At 40.4% G+C, this 27,899-nt stretch overlaps 1 protein-coding gene across 2 annotated transcripts in view; it reads right to left on the reverse strand.

Moving 5' to 3' along the window:
• Nucleotides 1-708: 708 nt before the first annotated feature.
• Trhr (thyrotropin releasing hormone receptor) overlaps nt 709-27,899 on the reverse strand; it is a 33,175-nt gene continuing 5,984 nt past the window's right edge. The window contains exons 2-3 of one of the 2 annotated variants that reach the window (XM_027431396.2): nt 5,820-6,206; nt 709-768 (exon numbers count right to left, since the gene is read on the reverse strand). In XM_027431396.2, coding sequence (XP_027287197.1) covers nt 709-768; nt 5,820-6,206 — 447 coding nt within the window. Of the gene's footprint in view, nt 772-5,819; nt 6,207-27,899 lie in introns of both variants that reach the window. The other variant, XM_027431395.2, reaches the window with a different exon arrangement.

Raw genomic sequence — 27,899 nt, forward strand, 5'->3', positions numbered from 1 at the left:
TGAAGTTTGTACTCATAATATATACACAACGGATGGTTATCACCACCGTCTGACACAATTATAGAACATTTTAATGAGCCAGGAGAATGGCTTCAGACAATAAAAACAAACTATGAACAAATTACATAATTGCAAAGGTAAATCTACAGGAAAACCAGGCATAATGAAGATTTTAGGTTATAGTTCTTAAGTTGAAGATTTGCTTATTGATTTGCCTATTCAGTCATTCAACAGAAAGTCAATGTCAAGGTCACAGTCAGAGTGTAATTTGTGGAGTACAAAGATGAAATGAACTTGCCCTAATGGCATTTTCTGTTTATTTGCTTATTCAGAGCTGTTCAGCATTCAAGATTCTTGAAGGATATACGAAGAGGCTCAGAACTAAGTGGTTTTCAGGCTGTTCTCAGAGTCATTAAATAAATGACAATTTCTTGAGACAGAGACAGACAAAGCACATATTAAGATAAACTCTCTGGTAATTTCTATGTCTATCAACACAGGAGTGGCTTGTACTCATGACTAAAGATTAAATGTTTGCTTGCTTACTGTGCCATCATGTACCACTTTAGTAGCATGATGTCCTTACTGAGTCTGAATGAAGGCCTTTGGTCAGCAGGAACCACCTTATTCTGAGTCATATTGTACTTGTTTCTTTTCTGGAAAGATTTCACCTTTATTAGTATCCACCCAAGATGTTCTTGAGGATGTTCATATTTCCTCCTGTTTGGCGGCCAAAGAATAGTCATATGCACAAGAATGGGGTCCATTCTTCTGTAAAGAAAGAGAGAGTCATTTACAGGCTTGCAGGAATGCTGACTAACGCTACTGGTTATTCCAGTCTCTTTGTATAACTTTCAATGTCCTTCACGTTTCCCCCATTCCAGTTGAGTCTACAGTTTGAACCTCTATCAAGACTTTAAAGTCATCATTATGTGAATATGTGATTTATTAGCCACTAAATTCTTTTGTCTCGTTACAACCATTCTATTTGGTTAGCATGAATTTGCTTCTTGTAAAAGGAATGCAATTTACATCTTGTTTGATCTGACAACATTGAGTGCAAACATCCATGATTACTCTTGTCAAAGGAGATTATTTGGGCTTTGAATTAAGAATGATATGGATGAGGCTTGTCAGTCAATGCAGTCCATTTGCTATTGAAAATCTTAATAGTGAGCTGTTCCTAGTATGCCACTATCCTGGATGACATCAACTGCTGAGTGACTTGACGTCATAACTATAAAATAAATCTACAAGGAAAACATTCTAGGGTCCTTGTGGCCTTCTTTCTTTTTGTGGTAAGTGAAAATTAGAGTTAAAAAAGTTATTTCTCAAGATACCACTACACATAGTCCACTAAAAATAGAATATATAAATAATCCTTCTATCAAGTCATCTTAAGTATTTGCAAGTAGACTATTGATACCTGCTTTGGCTGTAGTACTTATGACTCTAATCTGTATTCTAAATACTGCCTGAGAGTTGCTTATTGAGGTTATATCATACAGATCTGACTCATATTTCTCTCATAAAATTTAGCAATGGCTTTATACACATTTAAAGTTCCTTTTCTGGTTTCTGACTGGAACTTGTGAAATGTCAAGTCTCTGGTCTGTGAAGAAAACAATCCATATTAAACAAGTCAACTCTACACTATTCCTACTGTATGAACCATGACAGAGCTAAGTAGGGATTTTAGAGGCAACAGACTAATTTTTTCATTAATTAAAATAAATTGTTATATTAAAAGACATTTTTAAAGAAATCAAATCTTGTGCATATTCAACAGAACATTTGTACTTTCCCTTAAGATACTTCCGTCCAATTTACTCTTTGAGGAAGTTAGCCAATTTTTCCTGATCTGAGGGAAGTGATACTTGTGGAAGGATCAGAGTTTGAGAGGAGGGAAAGGGGAGACAACATTACCAAAAGAGGAATCTACAAGATTTCTTTGTGTGTGCAAGTGTAAAGCTTTATGTTTGTATGGTTCAGTGTTTGTTTTGGTGGATATTTATTCATTACAAGTTGAAGAAACCCAAAATAGATTGCCTCAGGGGCTCAAGTTTGTGACCTTGTTGCCAGAGTGATTCTTAATATTTGAAATATTTCTTCGACATGGGGCTGACTAGATGCTTCTGAGTCTTCTATTGTAATATAAGTAAAGCAGAGTGTGAGAGAAAGACACCATGCAATAGGGTTCAAGCAGAGGATTTTTTTTTTTAATTAGGGAAAAGGACCATAAAAAGGAGAAGGGGGAAAGGGGAAAAGGTATGGGGAGACCAGCCTCTGAGACAGGAGCAGCAGGAGAGAGGACAGAGGAAAGAGGGGAAGAGAGAAGGAGAAGGACCTGTAGAGGCAGAGGAAGAAAGACAGAGACAGAGAAGCAGACAGGGAGAGAGAGAGAAAGAAAAAGAGAGAGGAGGATGGGAGGTGGGCGGGGCTCTTTTAAAAGGGAACATAGTGAATGTGCACAGGTGGTGCTCTTGGTGGCTGTAGCTGAGGGCAAATCCTGTCAGAACCCCAAGGACAGGCCGGTACAGATTCCAGAATACTAACATCTTCTCTCAGTCACATATGGCTTCCTGACTTTACATACAACATCCCATTCCCTCTAGGAGTTGAGTTGAAAGGAACAAGATATTAAATTTTTATTTGTAAAATTAATAGATTATGGGTTAATAATTTATTTTCCTCTTAAAAGTTAAAATTTCTAAAACTTATCGTTTTTACAGATTTAAAGTAATTTATGATGACATCACTAGAGAAGAGACCAGACAGTGTAGCTCTTGCTTTCCTAAGACATATACTCTCCAGAAAGCAACTCCACTATCTACTTAAAACTTAGATTTCACATGTCTTTACAGGGATTTACTAAGTCATTTGCACAAACTACCCATTTCCTTTGGTAGATTATCAAAGTGTATGCATGATTCTGTATATTTCATCTACTTAAAAATGTTTGGGGGGCTGGAGACATGGCAGGGGCCTGCACAGATGACTTGGAGGGCTAGAGAAATGGCTCAGCAGTTAAGAGCACTGGCTGCTCTTCCAGAGGTCCTGAGTTCAATTCCCAGCAACCACATGGTGGCTCACAACCATCTGTAACAAGATCTGGTGCCCTCTTCTGGCCTGCAGGCATATTTGCAGACAGAATAATGTATACACAATAAGTAAGTCTTTTTTTTTTAAAGAAATATTTATAGAATTCAAATTTGTCCTATTTATCTTCAGCATGTAGAATACTTGTGATCTACACCAAACTTTAAAAGTACGGAGGAAGAAACCCTAAGAGGGAATTTATGTTTGCTTTGTTATTCATTCATGTTTGCCCACTTTCCGGGTGTGCAGCCTCCCCAAAGTCCCTCAGCAATTAACAGAATTGCAAGTAATATAACAACTCTGGGAGCTTTCAGGAGTCCCTTAATACGATTATTTCATTATACCAGCAAATTTTAATTTTTAATTTAGCCCTGCAGTGTCCATTGGACGATACATAGTTTTGATTATCTATGGAGATACTTTATGAGTTAATGTAGCAAGGTATTGGAAGCTTCAGAAAGTTATACCACCTTTGTGTAAATTTAGCTATCTGTTGGGCATTACACAGAAACATGGACTTTTATAATGGCATTTTCTTTAAAGTTGAAACATTAAGGACCGAGTTCCTGTGAATTTCTCATCTATTCCAAGAGCAAGACTAGCAAATAATTTTTCAAAAATTAAGAGGGGAAAACGGAAGCTATATGTTACACGTTCAAAGGTCAAAAGAGTGCATTTTATCTCGTGTCTATTATGGAAAACCTTGTTTTCAGTATCTGATATTGGTATGTGTATGTGTGGCCATTGGGTCACAAGAATTTAATTGTCAACTTTACAAAAGGAAAACAATATTTTCTGTGTAGTGGCCACAGTCTTTAGGAAGACAGCATGGATAGTTGTCAAGACATGGTAACTGACATGGTGCTTAAGTATCCACCAATATGCCATGACACAGTAGATACTCAATAATATTATTTCTCTTCCCTAACGTAGAAGGTTTAATATATTTCAATTCTCTTTGTACATAAATCTATGCACATGTGAGTGTGTATTTCTTTGTACCCAAACACTATTTCCCTATCTATATTACTCCAATAATAATAATTAATCCAGAATAGGAATTAAATTAAAATAGATTGCTCAGTGTTATGCAGATAGACTTCTGGTACTTTCTGTGAATATCCGGTTACATCTTTTTACTGAGGTCATGGGAGGAGAAAAATGTCTTCCTGGAGTAGATGAGGAAGATTTCATATAAGCCTACCTGGATGGCAGGTTCTCCATGAGGCCACTATATTCTCTATTAGGAAGGTTTAAAGGGTTAATTATCCTTATCAATTAAGTTTCAAGGAAAAAACCATATACTAAAGACATAGGCTGGAGAGAGGAGAGTGTCAGCTTTATGGGGCACTTAGAAATACGGCTGTTTCGACCCAACTATTAAAAATTGATGACTATGAAGCTATCGCCAAGACCAATTTATAGTCTTCAATATCTGTCTGGCTATACCCCAGCAGCTGAGTCACTTAAGTAGGATTAAAATAATACCTATAAGCCTCCTGGGTAGATGCAGGTTCACACCTGTGTAAGGATAACTGGGACACTAGGTCAAAGTTCAAAGTGTAAGGACGAGCTAGCAACGATAGGAAGACGTCGGATTTAAAACAACCTCAGGAGGCTTGCCGAGCTTTGATTTAGGATCTGTAACCAAAATATGCTAAGCACCTAAATAAGGTAAGTATGAAAAATGACAAGGGGGAGCGATGCAAGACAATTGCAGGCAAGCTAAAGCCTGAGTCAGAGTGGGACATCCTCACCTTGAGGCAAAATGGCCAGCATTTGGCTGACTTCAAACAACAGCTAAACCTTGGAAACTGCTTCAGATTTTTAAGCTTGGTTCAGCTGGAAGAATTCACTTGACACAGGTCAATAGTTTATGCACAAGAGTGTTTAAAGGAGACTTTGCAAGTTTCTGTGTATTCATTTGGGCCCTAACTAGGGCAGGCGGCTGGCGTGAAGCACACGTGGCGGTAGGGCTCAGCGGCTTTTGGCAGAAAGATTTATTGTTACATGAAACCATGTTTTAAATACTCAGCCTAGTGCTTGCTACATATTTGAATTTCATTGTATGTTAGCTGGTATCTTGATAGTTGTTTAAGCTGAGTATGCCTTTATCTCATCCATTATTTAGGAAACCTGAAGAGCTGATAAAACTTATGTTCACTTCAAAATCCATGTCTATAATTTTGGGGTATTTTGAGTTTCTAGTCCTTTTTTTTTCCTTAAAAATATTTATGAAAGAGTACTGTACTTTGTTAAATGAAACAGTAAATTAAAACATTTAAAAATCACAACTTGTTGAATTCTCAAATGTACAGCTATTTGGAGCATATGTGTGTGTGTGTGAAATCACATTTGATAAGGTTGCTGTGGAGAATTTAAATTGTCACCTAGATTTTATGAAAATGTTTTTACCCCAGGAAAGAGAATTGATTTCCCACACTAAGAAAGCCAATGGTCTTTTTGTTTTCACCATTTATTCCCCTCCAGAGATAGACCCCATTTTTAAAGCGATTCTAGTTTGGAAAGAAGGAAAGTGAAAACACTATCAAGGTTTAAAGCATACAGGGTTCAAGATTTGTAGGAGCAAAGCCAAGACTGTCTGCTATGCTTCTAGTGTAGGCATTGACTGTTTTCTCTCTCACAGATAACAGCACAGCTTCTCACTGACTGTGATTCACTCTCTTCTCATTCGTGAATCAGCCCTGACTAAAGGTTACCTCAGAAGCCAAGCAGGTGTCATCAAATGACACTTTGGTGGTTGACACATAAGTTTCAGTGACGGTGATGTCATCCTGCTCTGTGCTGAACCGGTCTGACTCCTTGATGACGCTGTAATTTAGGGCCACGCTGTAGCTGGCAGGTTTCTCGGCGGGCTTCTGCTTGCAGTTACAGAGCTTTCTGAAGGCAGCACGGAATTTCTGAGACATGAGGTTGTAAATCACCGGGTTGATGGCACTGTTGAGATAAATGCAAATTCTGCAAAAGAGCAGGAACCAATTTTCTTGGAAAGGGCTGGAGAGAAATGAGTTGACCACCACGAGAGTCCGGTAGGGCATCCACAAAAGGGCAAACAGAATGACCACCACTACCAACATCTTGGTGACCTGCAGAGAGACAGAGAGAAATGCAGTGCAAACACCAACCACCAACGGAAGCAAATCAAGGCAACCCTACCACCATCTTCCCTATCCACGTCTATGTTTTCCAAGATGTAGTCTAAGACTGTCTTTCAGTGAGTAGAGTACTACCCTTTAGCTATCATGCCCCGCCTTCCTTCCACCATCTAAAGTTACTGCTACTTGGCGTGATACTCCCAAACAGTTATTATCTATTTCAAATATTTCATATGAATGAAACAGTCAATTGAATACCCCTTGAGAAATTCAGCATATTGATAAGGAGAACCATTGATAAGCAGCATATATTGGTTATTTGTTTCTTTACATTGCTGAATAATATTTCATAGTGCATATATATATCACATTAGATTTATCTATTCTTTGAATCTTTAGTTGTAATCACTAAAACTGCTCTGAAACATCGGAGTCGAAGCTTTAGATTGATTGTGGCTATTTCTCTTATCTTTTACTTGTTTAATCTAGAGCAGTGAAACTACTGGTTTGCACATTTTTACAGTCGTATTTTATACACTAATATGAAATACTACTTCAGCCTTTGAAAGATATTGGGAAATAATTCTCATTATAATACATAGTGAAAAATGCTAATCGACTTTACAGAGATATTTAGAACTCAAGAAAGGCATAGAGTAAAATAAAACTAAAATAGTTGGGATGCATATTTCTTATTCTGTTCTTGAAAATAGAAGAATAGGGGCTGGAAGGATGGCCCAATGGTTAAGAATCTTTGCTTCTCTTCCAGGGACATGTTTCCAGCACCCTCATCAGGTGACCCACAGTCCTTTGTAACTCCAACTCTAGGGACTCACAAGCCATGTTCCTTTTCTAGTTTGCCCTGACACTATGCACACACACACACACACACACACACACACACACACACACACACTTTCTCAAACATGCCTGCTTAGAGTGCATTCAAAAGAGAAAGAGAGAAGTGGGTGTAGTCATGGAAATATTTGTATATATGTATTTTTTTTCTGGCAAGAAGAGTGAGAAACCATGGCTTAGTGGAGAAGGTTGAGGAACATCAGTTTCTTTCTTTCTTTTAAAGATAGACTATAGCACAACACTTTTGTTTCCTTAGGAACCAGTTCCATAATGAAAAACAGATTATGACCCAGGAGAGGATGAGGAATAGGATGCTCGAAGGAACGGTGTTCAGGATGGAAATGGTATCCCGTCCACCATCAGTGGGGATAGGATCTCCTTCAGCCACATTTAAGAGATCAACAAAATGGATAAAAAAAAAAGCCAGCTAAAAAATTATTTTTAATCATTCGGTAGAATCCAAGAGCATTCTAGCATTAATTATTTGCTGAGGTCTTTGGAATTAACAAAATTCTATCGCATCACAGGAGCCTCTTGGGAGAAGGATTGCTGTTTCCATTTTGTTGATGAGTAAATGGAAAATAAGCTCATAGAAGCCAAGAAAAGAAGCATCCAACTCATCTACAGGTGACAGAGCCACTGTTGTGCCAATGCCCTTGACTAGTTCTCATTTCTTTTCAAGGTGATGATGAATTTAATAGATTTATTAAACCAAGACATGTGCTTGCTATAAATATTGTAGGTGAACTGTCTGGAAGAGATGATATTGTTACCAGACATCACTGATAACCCTGAAATCTGCATCCCGTCCACTCCATGGCTTTTGGCTCCAAATGGGAGTCTTTTTTTTGTGTGTGGTTTTTCGAGACAGGGTTTCTCTGTGTAGCTTTGGAGCCTTTCCTGGCCCTTGCTCTGTAGACCAGGCTGGCCTCGAACTCACAGAGATCTGCCTGCCTCTGCCTCCCAAGTGCTGGGATTAAAGGCGTGCACCACTAACGCCCGGCGAGTCTTGCATTTAGAGTCCTGATTAGGGAAAAGACAGTTGTCACAAGGCAGTCAGGAGTCATTCACACTTCCCAGGGAAACAAACACACAAGAAAATTGAAAGGAGGGAAATAATCACAAAAAATAAGGGAAACTGTGTTTCTTAGGACACAGTCCAATTAATTACAAGTTGTTTATTAGGTTCTGATTTCATGGGACCTGGGGACATTTTAATGAATTGTCACAGATCATCTTATTAGTCTTCCTGGGAAGTCATGGGATTTTGATTCATACCTTTGTTCCCTAGGAAATTCAGTTGGGATTCTTGTGTTGGTTCAGAAACATACCTGAGCTTCGATTCTGTGAATGATTCAGAAGGGGAAAAAATTCTGTGTCTGGTCACGGGACTTGCTGCTGTCAGGTAACAAAGAAGATGGTGTCGCCTTTACCTGTTTGTTTAATGAATGGTTTTCCAGGAGTCATAGCAGGAAATCTTAATTAGTGAGCAGGTTCTTTACCAAATTTGGATTCCCTGTAGTAGAAGTTCAGTGCTTGGCCTCTCAAGAAACATAAATCAAGAAGATGCTTCCCAAGAACATCGTGGGGACAAAAGGTTAGGAGAAGTCGTCAGTACAGAAACTTGATACACAGCAAGTGCTCAGTGAGTGGTTGTATTGCTGGGTAAATGTTTATTCTTACCAAATATGTGCAAGATAAGAGTCCTTTAAATTAGCAAAGTGCTGTGGTTCTTGCACTTTTTTTTTTTTTTAATGACTGGGAGATTCACTTTCAGAACACCTCATTCTGGAAACAACTGTTGGTTAATGAATACAAAAGAGTTAGCCTTTAATATTCTAATGCCACCCTTTAAAGAGCAACAATACATTCTGTGTCTGGATTCTATCCATGTTCTCTGGCTTTCTGCATATTAACAAAGTGTTCTGAAACTGGATATATTTTGCTCTCAGCCCTCAGCAAAATGACCAATGACCTTTTGCATTTTATTATATTAATTGAGGCAGTTGAAGGATGAAGTGACTTGATAATTAAACAGCTCTGAGGGTCGCCAAATCTCTGTGCTGATTGGGGCCCCTGGGGTTTCTTCTTGTAGAGTGCTCTGCTTTATTTTGACATTTGTTGGGATAGTCAGACTGCATGCCATAGCGTGAGGTCGTTAGTGGTGCTTAAAAATTGAATGATGAGACTGGACAGTGTCTTGGAATTGGCTCACAATCAGTGAAACTATCATAAAAATGAGTAAAGACTGAGTGTGATTCATGGCAAAGAGAACACAGGCTGTCCGTCATTGCAATCCACATCACTTATAGATCTCTTGACTGGAAGCCATGCAGAAATGCAATTCCATGGCTTTCTTGACTTCTGTCACCCTTTATTGAATGTTCTATTCAGAATCATCGTATTGGCAAGAAGTAGACAGAGTACATTATGAGTTTTATTTTGATTAAAATGTCTATGAGTTTGTAAAGGATTCGTAATAGAAAAATTTTAAATTGTATTTGGTAATTCTTTCTCAAGAGACAGGCTTGAGGGAAAGGGGCCTACTGGTAGATGATTTTAAATATATAGGATTACGAGAGGGGTGCATACAATGAGTTTTTTTTTCCCTCCATGGTTCTAGAAGCAGTTGAGGTGGGTGTTTTCCTCAAATACACAAACAAGAAGATGAAACTGAACTTTAAGAGTCAAGAGGGCCGCAGGGTTAGTAGGGCCGCAGGATCGGCCATTGGAAGATATCAGAGTCAAAGTTACATGCAAATGTATTTCTATGCAACACAGAGTGTGACTCTTCCTCTGTAGCAACCACAGTTGCCCAGGAAAATAGCCAAGTGTCACCCAACGCAAACACGCAAGCCTTCCTATGCTAAACGGGGCAGAGCTTTACCCAGAAGTCTGTTACCGAATGAGCGCGAGGCAAGAAACACACGAAGAGAGGATGGGGGTGGGACTTGGAACTGTGTGAAGCCGAGGTCCAAAGATAACTGACACCGAAAGGTCTTAGCACACGAGAAAGCCGAGGACCTTTTTTATAGGGAATGTACAGTCATTTCCAAACATATTTTCATATAAAACGGCAACACAGGATGCTGACAATATCCTTCTCTAGCAATAGGAATGAACCTATTAAAGGGGAGAAAAATCATTAAGACATCTGACGTAATCTGTGCCGGCCATCCCATGTCACATGTTTGTGTATGTTCTTGATAATCCGCCCTGCCTCACCTGCATTGTGAAGGATAAGACTGTTGGCAGAAAATTAATGCACTAATGATGGAAGGCTACCATGAGAGGATATGCAGAGTTGACAGCATCCTCTTTTTCCTCTTTATGAAATACCTTACATTTGGAGAGAAAATATTCTTTCCCGATGTTTTCAAGGCAACAGACAAACAGAAAGTTCCGGCTTCACGTTGGAATTGGTGGAGGCTGTGTGTTAGAGGGATGCCAGCATGAAAAGTTATTTCTCAACTGAGCCACATGCCTGACAAGGCTCTTGCTATTCTCACTGTGACACTAAATCCTGTTGGGACATGTTTTTCTTTTCTTTTCTTTTCTTTTCTTTTCTTTCTTTTCTTTTCTTTTCTTTTCTTTCCTTTTTTTTTTTTTGAATGCTTCTTGTTTCAAGGTTCGTCTGTTACAAGTAGAAGCAACTGTGTTCTAGGCAACAGCTGCAAAACTTCCCAGAATAGTCTCATGGCTGTTTCAGGATCGATTGCTTTAGTCTTGCTAGCGCTGTGTGGTGAAAGGCCAGCTCCTCTCCTGTTGCTAGGATGTTTTCTTGTTCACAGGAGGTGACTATTTGGAAACACGCTGGGAAAGGGAAAATCTCAGCTGGCACCATTGAGATTCAAATTACAATAACATCTGAATTTAGAAAATAAAATGTCATTTGGATTTTCTTTTTATGAGCCACACTACAAAAGTGCCACATTTTATCTGGTTTGCTATTGAGCCTTGCCCTGTGCTATCTTTTCCGGGTAATTTACCAGCAAACTGCTAACTGAAGAGAAAGGCTGCCTCATACATCTTACTTCTGTTTTCTTAGTTTTGCTCTTTAGGGTATGGTTACTGATTCTGGACATTTTTCTTCTAGGGACCAGCTTAGGAATTCTAAATGGTCAGGCATCTTGGCTAGGCAACCGGGATTTTGGCTGCTCGCTGTAACTCTTCTCTGTAGGTTCTTTCTGAAGGTGGTATCTCCCCAAACTTGTCCCTCTCCCTTGCTTTTCTGTCTATACAGCTATGTTCTGGAAAGGGGAGATATTGTAGACTAAGAGACATACCAGACATCTGTTGTCATTTATTCATCCACTAGAAGGCTGGAAAGCCGTCTTAAAAGTCTAGAGTCTGAATGGCAGAGGAGAAGAAAAGTGAGGTGATATGTAAAGAGGGGTAAAGCTCTCAAAGTTGTCAAGAGTTTTGCTGGCATTTAGTTTTTTTTTCCTTCTAAAAGTCTTGGACAGCATCCTTTATCAATGGACTGGCAGTGTCTGGGCAGCATCCAGCTCCTTCTGTACCGTGTCTCACTCAGTCTGGACCTTGGTGAGACTTGACATGGGCTACAGAGCTGATTTTCTTGCTATCCTGGAAGACTCCACAGAAACAAACTGCAGGCCAGCTCTATTTCATGCCTTCAACAAATCACAAAGCACCCTGGTCTCATATTTGCTTTCCCACTTATTGTTCTTTATCCTTCCAAGAACAATAGCTGGGAGGTGGTGATGAACGCCTTTAATCCCAGCACTTGGGAGGCAGAGGCAGGCTGATCTGTGTGAGTTCAAGACCAGACTCGTCTACAGAGCAAGTTCTAGGATAGCCTCCAAAGCCACAGAGAAACCCTGTCTCAAAAAACAAAAACAAAAAACAAAACCAAACCAAACCTCAAAAGAACAATGGCTCCCTTTCCTACCTAGAATGGCGAGTCCTACTCTACTCTGCTTGCATGAAGCAATATGACCAACATGAATGTCTGGCATGAGAGACAGGTAGAACAAATATTCAGGAAGTGAGTGGGGCGTTTTGTGATGCTGTGTAAAGCCTTACTGCCTCCATGGAATTCCAGAGGCTGGTTCATACTCCCAGCCCCAATCACACACGTCACTAGAATGCTGTGTTCCCTCTCTTTTCTGGTATGTAAGAATTTGATGGCAGGAGTAACATTGTGGGCATATTTTTATCTCTATCCTAAAACAAGGTCTTGCACAAAATGTTTGATATTAAAAGTTGAATTTAGGAAAAGAGATTCCTTCTCAAAAAGAGAGATGATAGATCAATTTATGCTGATCCCCCAAAAGTTTTTTGAGGCAGGGTTTTCATTCTGTGAAAATGAGGCATTATTGGGTGTATTGTTATAAAAAATTTAGGAAGACTAAAGAGTCAAGGAGATTCTTACTTAATGTGATCTACTCATGGATCATGTTCAATACCAAACGCTGATTGATGCTATGTTACCAAAAACTTAAGCGAGATGGGATTTGCCACAAAAAGTCTCAATTATCATCCTGACAGCTGTTCTTGTTCTATCATATCTGCCTGCTGTCACAGTCAATCAATTGGGGCATCCCTGTTACTCAGAAATTGTAGCAAATTATTTCTCCTGGTGCCATCCTGCATGTAGAGATTATAACTTCATCTTCTAGAGTTTATTAATCTGGGATTCTCTACTACAGTGGGCAAATCATCTTCCTTAGGCAGATTCAGAGTTAAGTTTAAGGAAATGATGTACACACTAACTGGCACTGAACTTTTTTCAAACTAGTGCTGTGACATGTGGGTGATTTTTCAAGTATTTTATCTAATAACTCATGGGTCTATGACATAGATTAATAATTGCAGACTGAAGTTTGACATTTAATTTTTGGCATTGATTTTCTAGCAATTTGTAAATGTTGTCATGGCAAAGCTGTGCTTTAGCACAGCTTTAGCAAACATGGAATTCAGTTTTCTAGGAGAAGAAGAACCCTAAGAATGGTTAGACCAGCAGCTGTGTAGAGACAAGCACAGAATGCCTTGGAAGAGACACAATTTCTCTGTGAATTCTCCCAGAGAATGGATGGGGGTGACGTCCTGCTTCTCAGCTTTCCCAGCAAGTTCTCTTAACTTACCAAAAAAAAAATTTCACCTAGTCCATAGCAGTCACTCTGGGATATATCTTGACCAGAGCATATAGAAGTTATGAGACCCGGGCCATTGCTATTTCCAATTTGCATCTTTTTCCTCAGTGAAATGGTGACAAAAATTTCATCTCACTCCTATGGATATTGTGTGGAGAAGAGCAGTAACAGAAGAACTCATGTCAGTCCTTGGAACAGAATAAATACTGGAGAAGCCTAAGATGCCTTTAGAAAAAATGTTGTTTACTGTGTGTGCTCCAAGCAATGTTGGAAATACATCACTTATATTGGTTCATTTAGTTTCTACAATAGCACATAGGAAAACACTCTGACTACTTTCATTTAGAGAATAAGGGAACTCAGGCTCCAGTTCCACTCATGAATGGTAAGATCAGTATCTAAGTCAGTCAGAAGAGTGCCATGTCCCATCTCTCCTGAAAATGTAATTTCTGTTCCTCAGGTTGAGAGATTGCCATCCTTTCTTCCGAAAGTGCTAACACAATGTTTGGATAAAAGACCACGTATCACAACATCTCTCAACCATCATTCTACCTAATGGTCCTTATGCCGTCATTGGGGAATGTTTCCATTCTTCATTAGAACACATAAGGCATTTTGTTTTAGAACGAATGCTAAATTTTATGAAATAAAAACCTAGTGGTATTACTAATGCCATATTTCTTTGCTTAAAAGTTTAACGACCTCTGTAGACCAACCTGCTGTTTTGATGTTGAAGCAATATGAAAGACTTGGTTGAGTTTCAAGCATTGATTTCTTCCCATGTGCCTAAAGAATTATAATTTCAGGACACTTTAAAACTTGTCATTTTTAAAATGACAAATCTCCTACTCTGTCATTTTCTTATTACCCTTTTATTCACAAGTCTTCTTCAAAATTTCATGTGTTACATCTTGGCATAGTACGCGTGTTTACTAAGTTTCTTATTCCCTTTCCTAATAGAATGTGAGGTGCATGGGGTGAAAACTTGTTCCTGCTGGGCTCTCAAGTTTTAAATTAGGCCCTAGAATATTTAAGGAGATATTCAACACATTTTGTTTTGACTAAATAAATTAAACTATATCTATAAGGAAAAGTTTCATTCTTCTTGGGCAAACATAGCCCACTCCATCTTTGCCTCATGTTCAACGCACTGATAGCATGGACCGGAATGTGAGGTTGTGAGCTCAAAGGCTGTGAGTACAAATTAAAATTAGACTTCTTTGAGGACCTTGAAAACTGTTAAGCCTCTGATCTCTATTCTTTAACAGTAATACGAGCAAATGAGAGGGCGCGTGAAAGCCCCTGAGCACCGCATCTGACACACGGTAAGAACTGAACCATATCACCTGCCATAAAGCTTAAAACGTGCCTGTTACCGGAGCAACTGGACAGATGGTCCTGCACTGACACTGTCAGGAAGACTAGAGGAGGAGTGTGGTGTCAGCCAGTGAAGGAGAGGGTAAGCGGGCATGTTTTCACAGTGGTTCTCAAACGGGGACCAGGAAGTGTGAGGAGGGCTTTAAGACAAAATTGGAAGGCTCTCCAAAAATCTGTATGCTCCAGGAGAGCCTACAATGTTGCCCCACTTTCAGAACTTGAATCAATCACCAAAGGGACAAGTCTCTGTGTTTCCAGGGGTTTAGGATGGAGGAAATGGTGAAAGCAAACGCATTGCTAAGACAGAATATTTTCACATCTTTATGATGAGTGTAAACATGTCAAACACAAAAACCATTGGCTGGCGAGCACACAAGAAAATCACTATTTATTTCAGTCTTATGCATTGTAATTCCCACAACAATAATCTGTGATCATTTACCAGGCTGTTTTACTTCTCAGTGCTGACATTAAATTTCTGTTTAGGGAATGGGTCTTTGAGAATTTTATGCTTGCTGGTCATTATTCTTCAAGGTACTTTTATCACAAAAAATTATGGGTGTTTCTGAAAGAATAAATTTCTCATTGTTACAGAATATCTCGATTCTGTACTCTTAATTTAAAAGAACATGTTGGGTCAAGTTTAGGTCAGTCAAAAGGCGGCCTTCCGGAATAAATGGGAGCCTATTGCTGAAAGTTTGGCTTTTTAGATAGCAGAATTATTTGATTCCAGACATTTGCAAAATTGCTACTTCTTTTTTAAATGCCTTTAAGAGGTCTTCGAAGACCACTAAGATTCATTTGAGGTAAATTAAGTCTACCACAGCCCAATAGTTGGTATACATGACTACTGAAGCATACTAAGAAAATATGTTTCCTTCTAGTACTTGGGCAATGATTGCATACAATACGGTTTCAAAATAGTAAGTGTCTTATAAACTGACAGTATGCATACACACAGATATTTGTTCATTTTAAAATATGATTATGACAGGGAAAATAAGCCCAGTGCACTTCAATAATACCTCTTGAGCATTATTCTGAGGAGGAATAGGCTGGCGATAGAGACTGTTTCTCAGCAGTTTAAAAGGTGTGACCACCACAGCAGTTCCCTAGCCTCCAGAGTTTGGGCCTGCACTGGATTTTGAGTAACTGACACAAAAACCAGGAGCATTTCCCTAAGGAATAAACAGACATCCTGTGGTCCTGAAGTATGAGAGTGGAACACAAACAAAGAACTCCCGGCTTATGTCTCCAGTGAGCTCAGAGCTTTTTGTGAGGCAAACACACAGAATACTCTTGTCTGTGAACACCGAGTGAAGCACTCTTGAAGTCAGCTTGCTTTATTAAGAGCATTTGTGTATCACGGTGCCGCGTACCTCTGAGATGAAGTCAGCAGCAAAGTCAAGAACCGTGTGCTTTTATCCCGAGTCTAATTTCGTTTAAGTGGGTTTCCTGGATTCTTTAGAGACAGAATGGGAAGAGCCAAGACATCTGAGTTGAAGAGAGACATGCATGCTGGAGATGCCGAGAAAAGGAGAGACCTCGATGGCCCTGTGCCTCAAGATCCTCGCATCATACAGTGCCACAGATGAAACAGTACTAACTAGTGTGTTCCCACTGCAGCACCAAAGAAATCGCCCCCAGGAGAGTACATCTGAGCTTGCAGGGAACAGACTGGTTCATCCAAATATGGTTTAGCAAGAGTGAGTCCAGGAGAGACTCACTGCAAAGTGAGCGTTTACATGGCACTCATAAATTCAGACGTCCGGTAATTGGTGATCTTGCCAGCTCGGTTCTTCTAATCACGAATGGGACTCCACCCTGTTATCATTCCTATTCGTTACCTACCATCCTATTCGTTTTCTACAGCAATGGAGAGCTGTGTGACTCCTCTCCATGCCGTTTCCTATACCGGTCCCATCAGGAAAACAAAGACCAGCTTGCAAGGACTCGGTGCTTTGCTTTCTCCCGGGTAACTGGACTTGACCTGCAGCCATGGTAACCCTCTCTTCTCATTTCACACACGGTCCTGCTTCCATCCACTCCTTTATCCATCTGTTTACTGACAACTTACTGGACACGGCCTAGTGGACTGTGCAGTACCAGGCACTGCGATTGGTTCAGTGAATCAGACACACGATTCCTGCTGAAAGGACAAGGGCGATTTTTCTGTTCCCCTTCTTATCTCCTATAGCATCAGTATTAGGTCTTGTTCTACATCTACAAATAATTCTTTCTACTCTACTGGCTCTTTGTCATGAAGAGTCAAAAAGGCTCGGATTCATCTACCGTCAGAGGTAAAAACTGAACAGAAACACCTGGCCTAATGAATCCACGTTACGGCTGTTCTTTCACCATCAGGCTTGCCCATGGCTACTCTTTCTGGTTCTTTCTCCATCCATGATTGATCCTCTCCCTGCGGCATTATTCGTTCCCCTCAGTGCTTTACAGCGGCTGCACACACAATTTACCGCCAGCCCTTTGAAATCTTATCTTTACAATTTCCTAGGGATCACTATTGAAACAGTATCCTTGACTTCTCTAGAAGCTCACATTGGGGCATTTTCTTCCCTCACCACAGTTTCTTTATCCCCAGAAGTCTGGCTATTTTAAGGTTTCTTTACTGTACCACAGCATTTCCTCCATTGATTGTGCCGCCCTCACCATCGACATGCTCAGAACTCCGTATTTATAGGATAACTGTATCTTCTGAGACCCCAGTCTATGTTATTAATTGTGCCTTTGTGGACTCTAAATACCTCAGAGGTGAGGCACATTCACCTCCCTCTGAAATCTGTTGTCCTCTATTTACTGTCCTCTTTAGGGTAACGTGCACTCCCAATGAACAACTGTGTCAATTTATGGTTATTGTTTCCATATTCCAGGTACTATGACAATTGCTTAAACGGGTTTTTGTACTAATCCTAATTACTTAAACAAAGGCACTGCTATTATCATTTTTGACAAATGTGCAAGCTGGGGCTCAAGGTTATAAATTAAGTCATTCCTATAACTTTGGAGGGGCCTATGACCTAATGTTGTAATATTCTAGAATGCATGATCACAAATTCCATACTACTTTATCTTTCAATTGTCCAAGCCTCATTGCTGAATTATTTTTTGCTCATTTTCTACCCATCCAAGTCCATTGATTCTACTCCAAAGGTGCTAAAGGTTTTTCGAATCTGTTGTCATTTATCTTATTTGGGTACCCCTTTGTATCATGACTGACTTCGCAGCAGATCCGCCCTAAATAACGTCTTTGACACTGGATCTCAATTATTTTCCTATATCGAAGACAGAATGATATTCATAGATCTTGCTGCAATGTAGGCTTTTGCCTTGCAATCTGCTGGTGATTTTTACAGCCTTCACATCTTATCCAGCCCCCTAAACAGACTAGATAAATAGCTTTTTCAGACCATGCTGCGTCTAGAGTAGGATCTCCACTTTGCACTGCAGGTGGTTTACCCAAAATAAGTGATTTGATGGCTCTTGACATTGAGCTGTATCTAATTGATTCCTAAAGAAATTCCAGGAGATTCACCTGGAGCTTTAAGATCTCTAGTTAAATGTTTCTCCTATAATTTTATTATTACCCTGAGCCTACTTCCATCGTTCTTGATAAAATACAAAATGTATCAGGGAATTCTTTTTTTCCTGCCCTGTCTCATATCTGTGTCATCCTTCAAAGTGGAAGCTATCCGAGCTAAGCATTAGCAAAGGAACATGATTGATGGGTGTCAACCCTGAACTCTGATGAACACCTGTTATCACTTTATGATTCTCAGAACTCTTGCCTTGTGCTCACAGCCTCATAATGAGACTGCATATCTTACTAAGAGAACCACTGTTGCCTGAATAAACACACCGAGCTCACCTACATTCACAATCTCCATATCAATCAAACAGTAATGGCTCCAAATGGACAGGCATAGGGCACTTTACCCTCACAGTTACTATAGAGTTGTACCCAGGGTAGTCTGGCAGAGGATGTAACCAGAAGGCAAATGTGTTGTTTATGAGAGGCAGTAACACTTTATTTTCTAAAATGCTATACATTTTTGTTTCAACTCTACATGGCTATCTCTTTTTTAGATTATGAATTCAATTTGTATGTCTTCTCCCTTTAAATTTATTTGAGGTTTTTCTTCATACATCACAATGCTACTCTACAGGGTTGTCCTTGACTCAAGCACCGGGCCATGCCTTTTGCTTTAGATAGGTCCACTAACTCTTTTCACTGTGTCTTTCATGCTCCCCAGCTCATTATTTCTACTATCCTTTCCCTCCAAATTGGGAACTACCCCTAAAACTCTCTTTTATCTTCTGGGCATGTATTGATAGGGAAAATAGTCATTTCATCTTTAGGGAAGTCTCTCATCCTTTGTGCTCCCTAACTGTACCACAAGTTGTTAGTTTGCCCTTCCTTCTTTGAATCCAATGCTTGCCACTCCTTCTTTCCATTATTCCAGTGACTCTAATGTTCACATCTTTGATGCTGACAACTCACCATGTCATATTCTCAACCCCTACATATTACTTGGAGTCTTAAGGGAAACTTATGCTTAATGCCTCATCATTGATAGTGCTTTTGAGAATTTCACCATTTTCAACCACCTCAAAATCTGCAGAGTAATATTTGATTCTTATATTTCCTTCATCCTTCATGAGCAGGGTTCAATCATCACTTATTATGGTCATATTCATCAAGAGGCGTCATGAAATATATGGTGTGGTGGGAGAGTCAGGTATTGAATAAAATTACCAACAGCAATATGGTGAGCTATATCAGTGAAATAAAGAAAATGGAGAACCCAAAGTTCTTCTGGGAAGAACAGGAAAGCCTGACCTGAATAATGACCCACTAAAGGATGGATGGAGTCTAACACACTCAATAAGAAGCCATAGAGTGCTTAGGGATAAGGGATGACTTTACTGGTGTCAAGATGTGGTAGACCAACAGTTCCCAACATGTGGGTCACGACCTCTTTGTGTGTTGAATGACCCCTTCTCAGGAGTTACCTAAGACCATCAGAAAACACAGGTAGTTACGTTATGATTAATAACATAGCATAATAATAAAGAGTCACAGCATCAGGAAGGTTGAGAACCACTGTGGTGGAGTGCCGAGGATGGGGGAATGAGTTTGAGAAAGTAATGAGAAAACAGATCATTAATATCCCAACATACCATGATAGCATCTTGGAGTTTCAATATATAACAGATGAAAATATTGGGTGACCTCAAAATGAACATTAATGGCATTATTACATTTTAAATCATTCTAGTACTGCTCTGGGATGAGTTGGAAGAGGAAATGAAGAGGCAAGGAGATTCCTTAGCCTCCAGACCTCTATGGTTAACTAGTGGCAAGCTCCATTCTCTCATCGTCAGACAGGCCAGGTTGGTGAGAATGGCCATCTCACCTGCTGTGCATAGAGGAAAGCAATAGAGTAGGGTTTGAGGCAGCTGCTACAGGAGGGGATGTTTCGAGTGTGGTACATTTCAGAGGAAAGAGAGACTTCAAGAGAAGAGGGAGTTTTGGAAATGTCAGCTTAAAAAAATTAAGAAAAGAAATGATTATAGTCCTGAAAATACTTCCAGAGGTCACTGAAGGCCTATTTGGAAGGGAACTTCAAGAGCGAGGTGACTGCTGTCAGTAGGTGGGGTTTCTCTAGCATTGTTCAATGCTTTATGTTTGCTTTTCTGAATTCACTGCTCCACCATCAGTCTCTGACCCCTTAGTTTATTTTCCATGTTTCCATAAAATGAACATTTGTCCTATACGCCAGTATTTCTCAGAGATCCTATTTTCTTACTGACATCTCCTCTATTGATAATTAACACCATTTCACACTCTTTCTTTCCTTTATCCTAAATGGCTTCACTTCTTTCATTTTTCTTAACTATCCTTCCCAAGCCTCCATTTACCTTTCACACTCCCAGCTCCAAGAAACCTATTTAACTTCTACCAAATTAATCACTAAATTTTCCCTTACCCTTATGTTATGGAGCAGAGGTACTATGTTCAAACCCTAGTTTTATTAGTAGAGCTGTGATCTGGGGCAGATGACTAAAAATTCCTATTCTATAATTGGTTTCCACTTCTTAAGATTGTTGTGGAGAGTTACTGAGTTAGTATGTTTGCTCAAAACACACAAATAGTAAAAGACAGGGTTTCTCTGTGTAGCTTTGGAGCCTATCCTGGCACTCGCTCTGGCGACCAAGCTGGCCTCGAACTCACAGAGAACCGCCTGCCTCTGCCTCCTGAGTGCTGGAATTAAAGGTGTGTGCCACCAGTGCCCGGCCTGGCTTGGTATTCTTAATATTCAGTTAGATATGTTGACTGTCTATAATAGAAATATCAGTCTATAGTTTTGATGTTTTATGAATGAGTAAATAGGTGATATTTTAATAATAAGTGCCTGCACTAGACACCACAGGCTAGAAAATAAAAACCACAGCACCTGAAATGGATTATCTCTTTTTGAGTTGTTGACCAGTGAGTTACCAATACAGCCAAACAACTAGCCAATATTCTTGTTTACTCTCCAGAAAATGACAGTAAGATCCTATTGCTGAAGGCACCACAGATCTGAATAATAGAATAGAGAAATCAACTGTTACCGACTTAGAAGATTTTAAATTATGGTCACGTGAGTGGGTGATTTGTCTTCTTGTACGTCTATGAGTTCTTGCTGTACACAAAGGCCAGAAGAGAGCCTTAGATACCCTGGAATTGGAAGTATAGGAAATTTTGAGCCACCATGTGGGTGCTAGGAATTGAATTGGGTAGAGCAACCCAGTGGAGCAACCAGTGATCTTAATTGCTGAGGCAACTCTCCAGCCCTCTGACCTGGAAACTTCATCCCTACTGGATGGCCTTCATAGTACCAGAAGGTTCCATGTATACTACAAGAGGTTAAAAGCAATCACCAGCCTTACCAAGCTGTGAATCCTGGGAGCTCAAATAATGATTGTCCTAGAGAGACATGCCCACTGTCCCAACAGTAGCATGAACACCATGGGGATAACAATCACTTTTTGATTGGATTTAAGACCCACTCCACCAGATGAAACCCATTCCTGGCACTTTATGAGGACCAAAAACCTGTTGCTAGACACATCATAGGACCTATGAAAGAGCCTACTGATATTATTCTAAAAATGAATATTATATTACATTAACTCCTAATGACTTATTGTCATACCCATATATTAGTGCATTTCTCAACCCTCATTAGACAAAAGTTCTTTCTGCAGTAGACGATGATCAATAAATAGACCCACAATAGGTCAAGGTTCAGAGAAAAGGGGGCTTTAGAATCCTCAGCCCTAAATAGGACATCTATATCACATCTCCTCTTCCCAAGGCTCAAGGATCATCGTAGAAAATGGAAATAAGACTGTAAGAGGCAGAAATGGTGGGTGACTTCAAGAAAGCTGGTTTCTGGGAGCTCTGGAGCAGCTGCACATCCGAACTCACAGTGGTTCTGACAGTACAGACTCAAGCTAGGCAAAGCCTGATTTTGGAGGTGGGCACAGAGTCTCACCCTTCACGGAGCTGAGGCGCTCCTGGAAACTGATAACTTCTGAGAGAGGGTTAGCCAATTTTCTTTAGGAATATGGCCCATGGTTGGTTGACTATACTCCAGTGGAAGGGTACACATTCAAGAGACCCTGATTGGTTAAAAAAATAAGAAAAAAAAAGACACCAAGTTGGGGGGTGGGAAATGGGGGTATATCTGTGAGGAGTTGTGGGAGCGGTTAATATGATCATAATAGATTGTATGAAATTCTTAAAGAAATAATACAAACACACAATGTAGTTTGAGAACTTTGAAGTACTATATTACTTTGGAGCAATCTAATGAATTAATCTTGTTGATATTTTGTTCATTGATAAAAAGCATAACAAGTGGGTAGAGGAGCTTTAAGCTTGACCACTTGAATTCACTCCCCGGGACACATAATGGAAGGAGCGAACCAACTCTTGCAAATTGTTCTCTGACCACCATATGGGCACACCCGCACAGTGAATGCCATAAAACTAAGAATTTTTTAAGTATGATGAATTAACTTAGCGGAAGCTATAGAGGTAGCAATAGTAATCTGAGACTGTGCTTTTCTGGCTATAAAGAGAGCATGCTTCCCTGCTGCCTAGTATATTTCTAGTGTACAGAATCCTTTGATTTTCCTCAGCTCAAGCTGAGACCTTGAAGGCGACATCATCGAAGTGTAAAAGGAGAGAGTGCCTTACGGGGAAGGGTACAGAATCATGTAAGTGAAAAATCGCACAGCATAAAGTTGATGTGTGTGCGTGCGTGCGTGCGTGCGTGCGTGCGTGCGTGCGTGCGTGTGTTTGTGTGTGTGTGTGTGTGTGTGTCTTAGTTGATATATTTAGATCTGTAGAGAAGAAATAAATACAGATAAAAAAATGCTCTTCTGCCTGCATTCTGTGCTATGTGTATCCCAGCATTTCACTGCATTCCAGTTAAGATTCTTCCTTACCTCTCAAAATTTGCTGTTAAAGTCTACTGACTTTGCTTGTACAAATTTCTCATTTCTCATCCATAGCCCTTCCTACATATTCCACCCATTGCTTCTCATCCCAGGTCTTCTTGCTGGATTGCAATAACATCATTTCTGGCCCCTTGATTCTTGCTAACTAGATCACATCATTTGAAAGCCCAAGTTCAAAAAGTCAAGTGCCATTTTTTTTAGCCACCTCTAGGAAAGGCTCAATGACCAAGTTTAGATGCCTTCAGATGACACAAAGTGCCTGCCAGGGCCTTATTTTGGACATCTTGTTTACACAGATGACTTCTGCTTCTGTAAAAGTCTTTATTCTTTGTGTTGGCTTGGCAGACACTAGTTTATTCTTTAATAACGGGAGAAGGTCTCACTGCAGTTGAGGCTTACTCTCCAGCCTGAAGTGCCATAATCACCCTTTATCATTGCTTCTTCTGTGCACTGAAGTCTTAACTGCCTGCCTCTCTCTTGCTATTAGTGTCAATCTTTGACATCTTACAGTAAGTTCTATACAACAGTGACTATTATGGCTTCTCCGAAACAGCACCTAGCATGAAATTGGTGCTCAATAAAAGATTATTGAATTAAATAAACAATAGGTGAGCAAAGCCAGGAAACACGATAAGGTTTTCAAAGGCAGCCGGAGGAGACTGGAAACACTTTTCATAGGACACAATGTGTGTGAAGTATTTTAGGGAACAGTTACCTGGGTCTATTACTGTCTTTGCACTGGTGTGCATATTGGTTATCTTTCCTGGGCTGCCATTGCTTTAGTTCTTTGCTCCTTCTGCTCAATGTAGCTCCTCCACTTAGGAGAGGATTTTTCAAGCCTGTGGGAAGGGCAACTGGATTTTGTATTACAAAGTGAATTACTGTCTGAGTCTGCAGTGTTTCTGAGTTAGCCAAGTCAGAGTTGTCAAAAAAAAAAAAAAAAAAAAAAAAAACAAAACAACCTTCCTAAAAGGTCTTATCTACTAAGTTACTCACCATCCATTGATTAGTTTGACCTGAGTTCTTTTGGATTTTAAAGAAGGATTTAATAGAAGAGATGCAATTTTTACTTATAATTAGTGAAGGATATGGCATACATAGGTAGTATTTTTCCCATAGAGCAAAACACTCTTGGGGATGACTGAGACCCTAAGCACACATGGGTGTCCTTTTTACACTTTCACTTCAATTACGTATGAAAAGTGACGTCATTGAGGTAGAATCACACAAGCAGAAATACGCTGGTAAATATTACACATTTATCCAAAAAGGAGAGAAGACGTCATCATTACATTTATTGCTTTCTTTAGTAGTGGAGTCACAATAAATAAGGTCAGTTGCAAGCAATGTTGTGACAGTACTGGGTACAGAGGTGGAAAGAGACCGACAACCGACCTACCGACTCTTACAAAACCTATGCTCCCAGGCTGCAATGAAGCTACCATATTCCAAGCTCAGCGCCGAGACTATCCTATTAAGGATATTGGAAGGTAGAGAAGACAGACGGGTTAATAATTCTGAATGGCTAAAGTTACTAAATCAGAAATATATGCAAAATCCTGTAGAAGCAGGGGAAAAGCACTTAAGTGTGTACTGCCTTACAGGGTGCATGAGAGATTGATTTGAGATTTGAAAGACAACTGGGAAACTGCCACACGAAGGAGGATCTGGCTGAGAACAGGACATTTTCAGAGACCCGAGAAGAAGCCAGTGCCGCTGGACCATACAGTGTACGTTGAGAGGGCCGTGGGAGCGTGCCAGGATTGTATTTGTTATGGTAGGTAGTTTAAATACTAGGCCTCAGGGAACCCTAAAAACTATTTTTCATGCTGTGGCTCTGCACGAGATCATTTAATCAGCAATGTGCACAGCGTTTTGGTCGAGTGGAAGGAGGCTTGGAGAGGCTGGTGAGGGGCTCATGGCAGCAGAGCAGTGAGAGGTGGTGGCCTGGAACCATGGCCGCTGCGGGAGTGCTGAAATGGATCAGCTAAGCAAGTTACCACCAGAGCCAGGTCCTCACCGCTGCTTCGATTTAGGTCCAGGCATAATAGGAGTAAAACGTGCTTACACGGGCTCTTCGGTTTCTATCTATATGCATAAAACAGGGAAGGGAGAGGCACAGACACTGCACAGTCCCCCATTTAGCACCCACCACAGTCTGTCGTCTTTCAAAGAACACAGTGGTTATGAGCATTTACTCAGGGGGGGGGGGGGGGAGACGGGACAATAGAATCTTGAAATTCGCAGGCAAATGGAAGGAACTAGAAGAAACCATCCCGAGTGAGGTAACCCAGTCACAAAAAGACAAACATGGTATGTACTCACTCATATATGGATTTTAGACACAGAGCAAAGGATTACCAGCCTACAATCCTCATCACCTAAGTGAACTAGGAAACAGGAAGGACTCTAGGAGAAGAATGCATGGACCCCGGAGAAGGGGAAGGGGCAGGGTAGGGGAGAGGGAGCTGGGAGAATGAGAGGAGGAGAAGAGGAGGGGAGAGGAGGAAATGGAGGAGCAGGAAAGTTGAGTCAGGGGAAGAATAGAGGAGAGCAGGATGAGAGATACCATAACAGAAGGAGCCATTATAGGTTCAGTAGAGACCTGGCACTAGGGAGATTACCAGAGATCTACAAGGATGACACCAACTGACAATCTAGGCGATGGTGGAGAGGCAACCTTAAGTATCCTTCCCCATAATGAGATTGACGACTACCTTATATGCCATCCTAGAGCCCTCATCCAGTGGCTGATGGAAGCAGAGGCAGACACCCACAGCTAAACACTGAATTGAACTCTGGAACCCACTTGCAGAGAGGGAGAAGTGAAGAGCAAAGAGGTCAGGACCAGGCTGGTGAAACCCACAGAAACAGCTGACCTGAACAAGGGGGAGCACATGGACCCCAGACTGTTGCCTGGGAAGCCAGCATGGGACTGATCCAGACCCCTGAATGTTAATGTCAATGAGGAGGCCTCGGCACTCTAGGGGGCCCCTAGTAGTGGGGACTTACCCCTGGTGTAAGAAGGGACTTTGGAGCCCATCCCACATGGAGGGATGCTCTCTCAGCCTATACACATGGGGGAGGGTTTAGGCCCTGCCCAGGATGATAAGAGAGACTTTGGGGAACCCCATGGAGGGCCTTACCCTCCCTGGGGAGAAGAGGGGGTATGAGATGGGGGGGCTGGTGGGAGGTTGGGGAGGGAGACGTAAGGGATTGACGTGTGAATCAGCCTTGTTTCTAATTTGAACTAATAAAAAATAATCTCTTGGGGAAATATAATTATACAAAGTTGAAAAAAAAGAACATAGTGGTTGATTCAGGATTATTTGTATGCATGACAAACATGGAGATCCTTGGAAGTAAAAATAAAATAAAATTAACAGCTGATATCCCTATCTCCTCCCCATTTAGGGTGGTGTTAGCTACTTCCTGTTTGGGAAAGAGTGTTTAATGACATTATAGAAGGTATTGACTAAAATGAAGGAGGAACTTAAAATTTTGCTAAATGCTAATTCAGAGGTACATTTTCTCCTACTCACTAAAAAGTAAATGAGGCTAAGAGTATGTTGCGTATCAGTCTCTACTGCCTGAAAACTTGGAATTTTTTAAATTTACTGTATAGATAAATGTGGTTTGTGATTTTCAAGAATAGCTTTAAGATCTTCTGGTATATCAGCCAAGCTGAGAATTCTGCAGTGGTTCAGTTTTCCTCTTCCATAGACATATAATCACACACACACACACACACACACACACACACACACACACACACACACACACCACATATACACACACACACACACATACACACACACACACATACACACACACACATACACACACACACAACACACACACACACACACATATACACCACATATACACACACACACATACACACACACACATACACACACACACACACACCACATACACACACACACATACACATACACACACACACACATACACACATACACACACACATACACACACACATACACACTCATACACACACACATACACACACACACACATACACACACACACATACACACACACATACACACACATACACACACATACACACACACATACACACACATACACACACACATACACACACATACACACACACACACATACACACACACATACATCTAGGAGATACAGTGATTAAACTCTCTCTATATATAATATATATATATATATGTAATATATGTTATATATGGTACTAGGAGATACAGTGATTAAACTATATATATAATGTTTGATGGTGAAAATTTGGCTCAAATCTGCAAACAAACCAAACAGGGTGTACTTATCTAGGATGAAGGACTCAAAGCACACAGCTGCAGAGGTTATCATTTAATGTATTTATGGAAAATGCCCCTGAAACAATCAATGAATCAGGAAACAGGAAGCTATTTATTTTGATTTTTTGAGACAGAGTTTCTCTGTGTAGCTTTGGAGCCTATCCTGGCACTCATAGAGATCCGCCTGCCTCTGCCTCCGAGTGCTGGGATTAAAGGCATGCGCCACCAACACCCGACAACGGGAGCTATTTTTTAAATACAATCCAACTGGCATACTTAGCTACCTGTGTGTTAAGTAACAAACTCCTTTGTTTTTTGCACCGTAGATTTTTTTTACACTAGTATGAACATAGCTGAGTCCACGTGACTGGAAGAAATTAAATAATTAAGCATGGTAGACAAGTCTGTGTAAACAGCCCTAGTAAACGTGGGAAACATTTTTCAAAACAGGATTTCTCTATGTAACAGTACTGGCTGTCCTGGAA

This window comes from Cricetulus griseus, chromosome 10 (assembly GCF_003668045.3).
Source record: "Cricetulus griseus strain 17A/GY chromosome 10, alternate assembly CriGri-PICRH-1.0, whole genome shotgun sequence".
Lineage (NCBI taxonomy): Eukaryota > Metazoa > Chordata > Mammalia > Rodentia > Cricetidae > Cricetulus > Cricetulus griseus.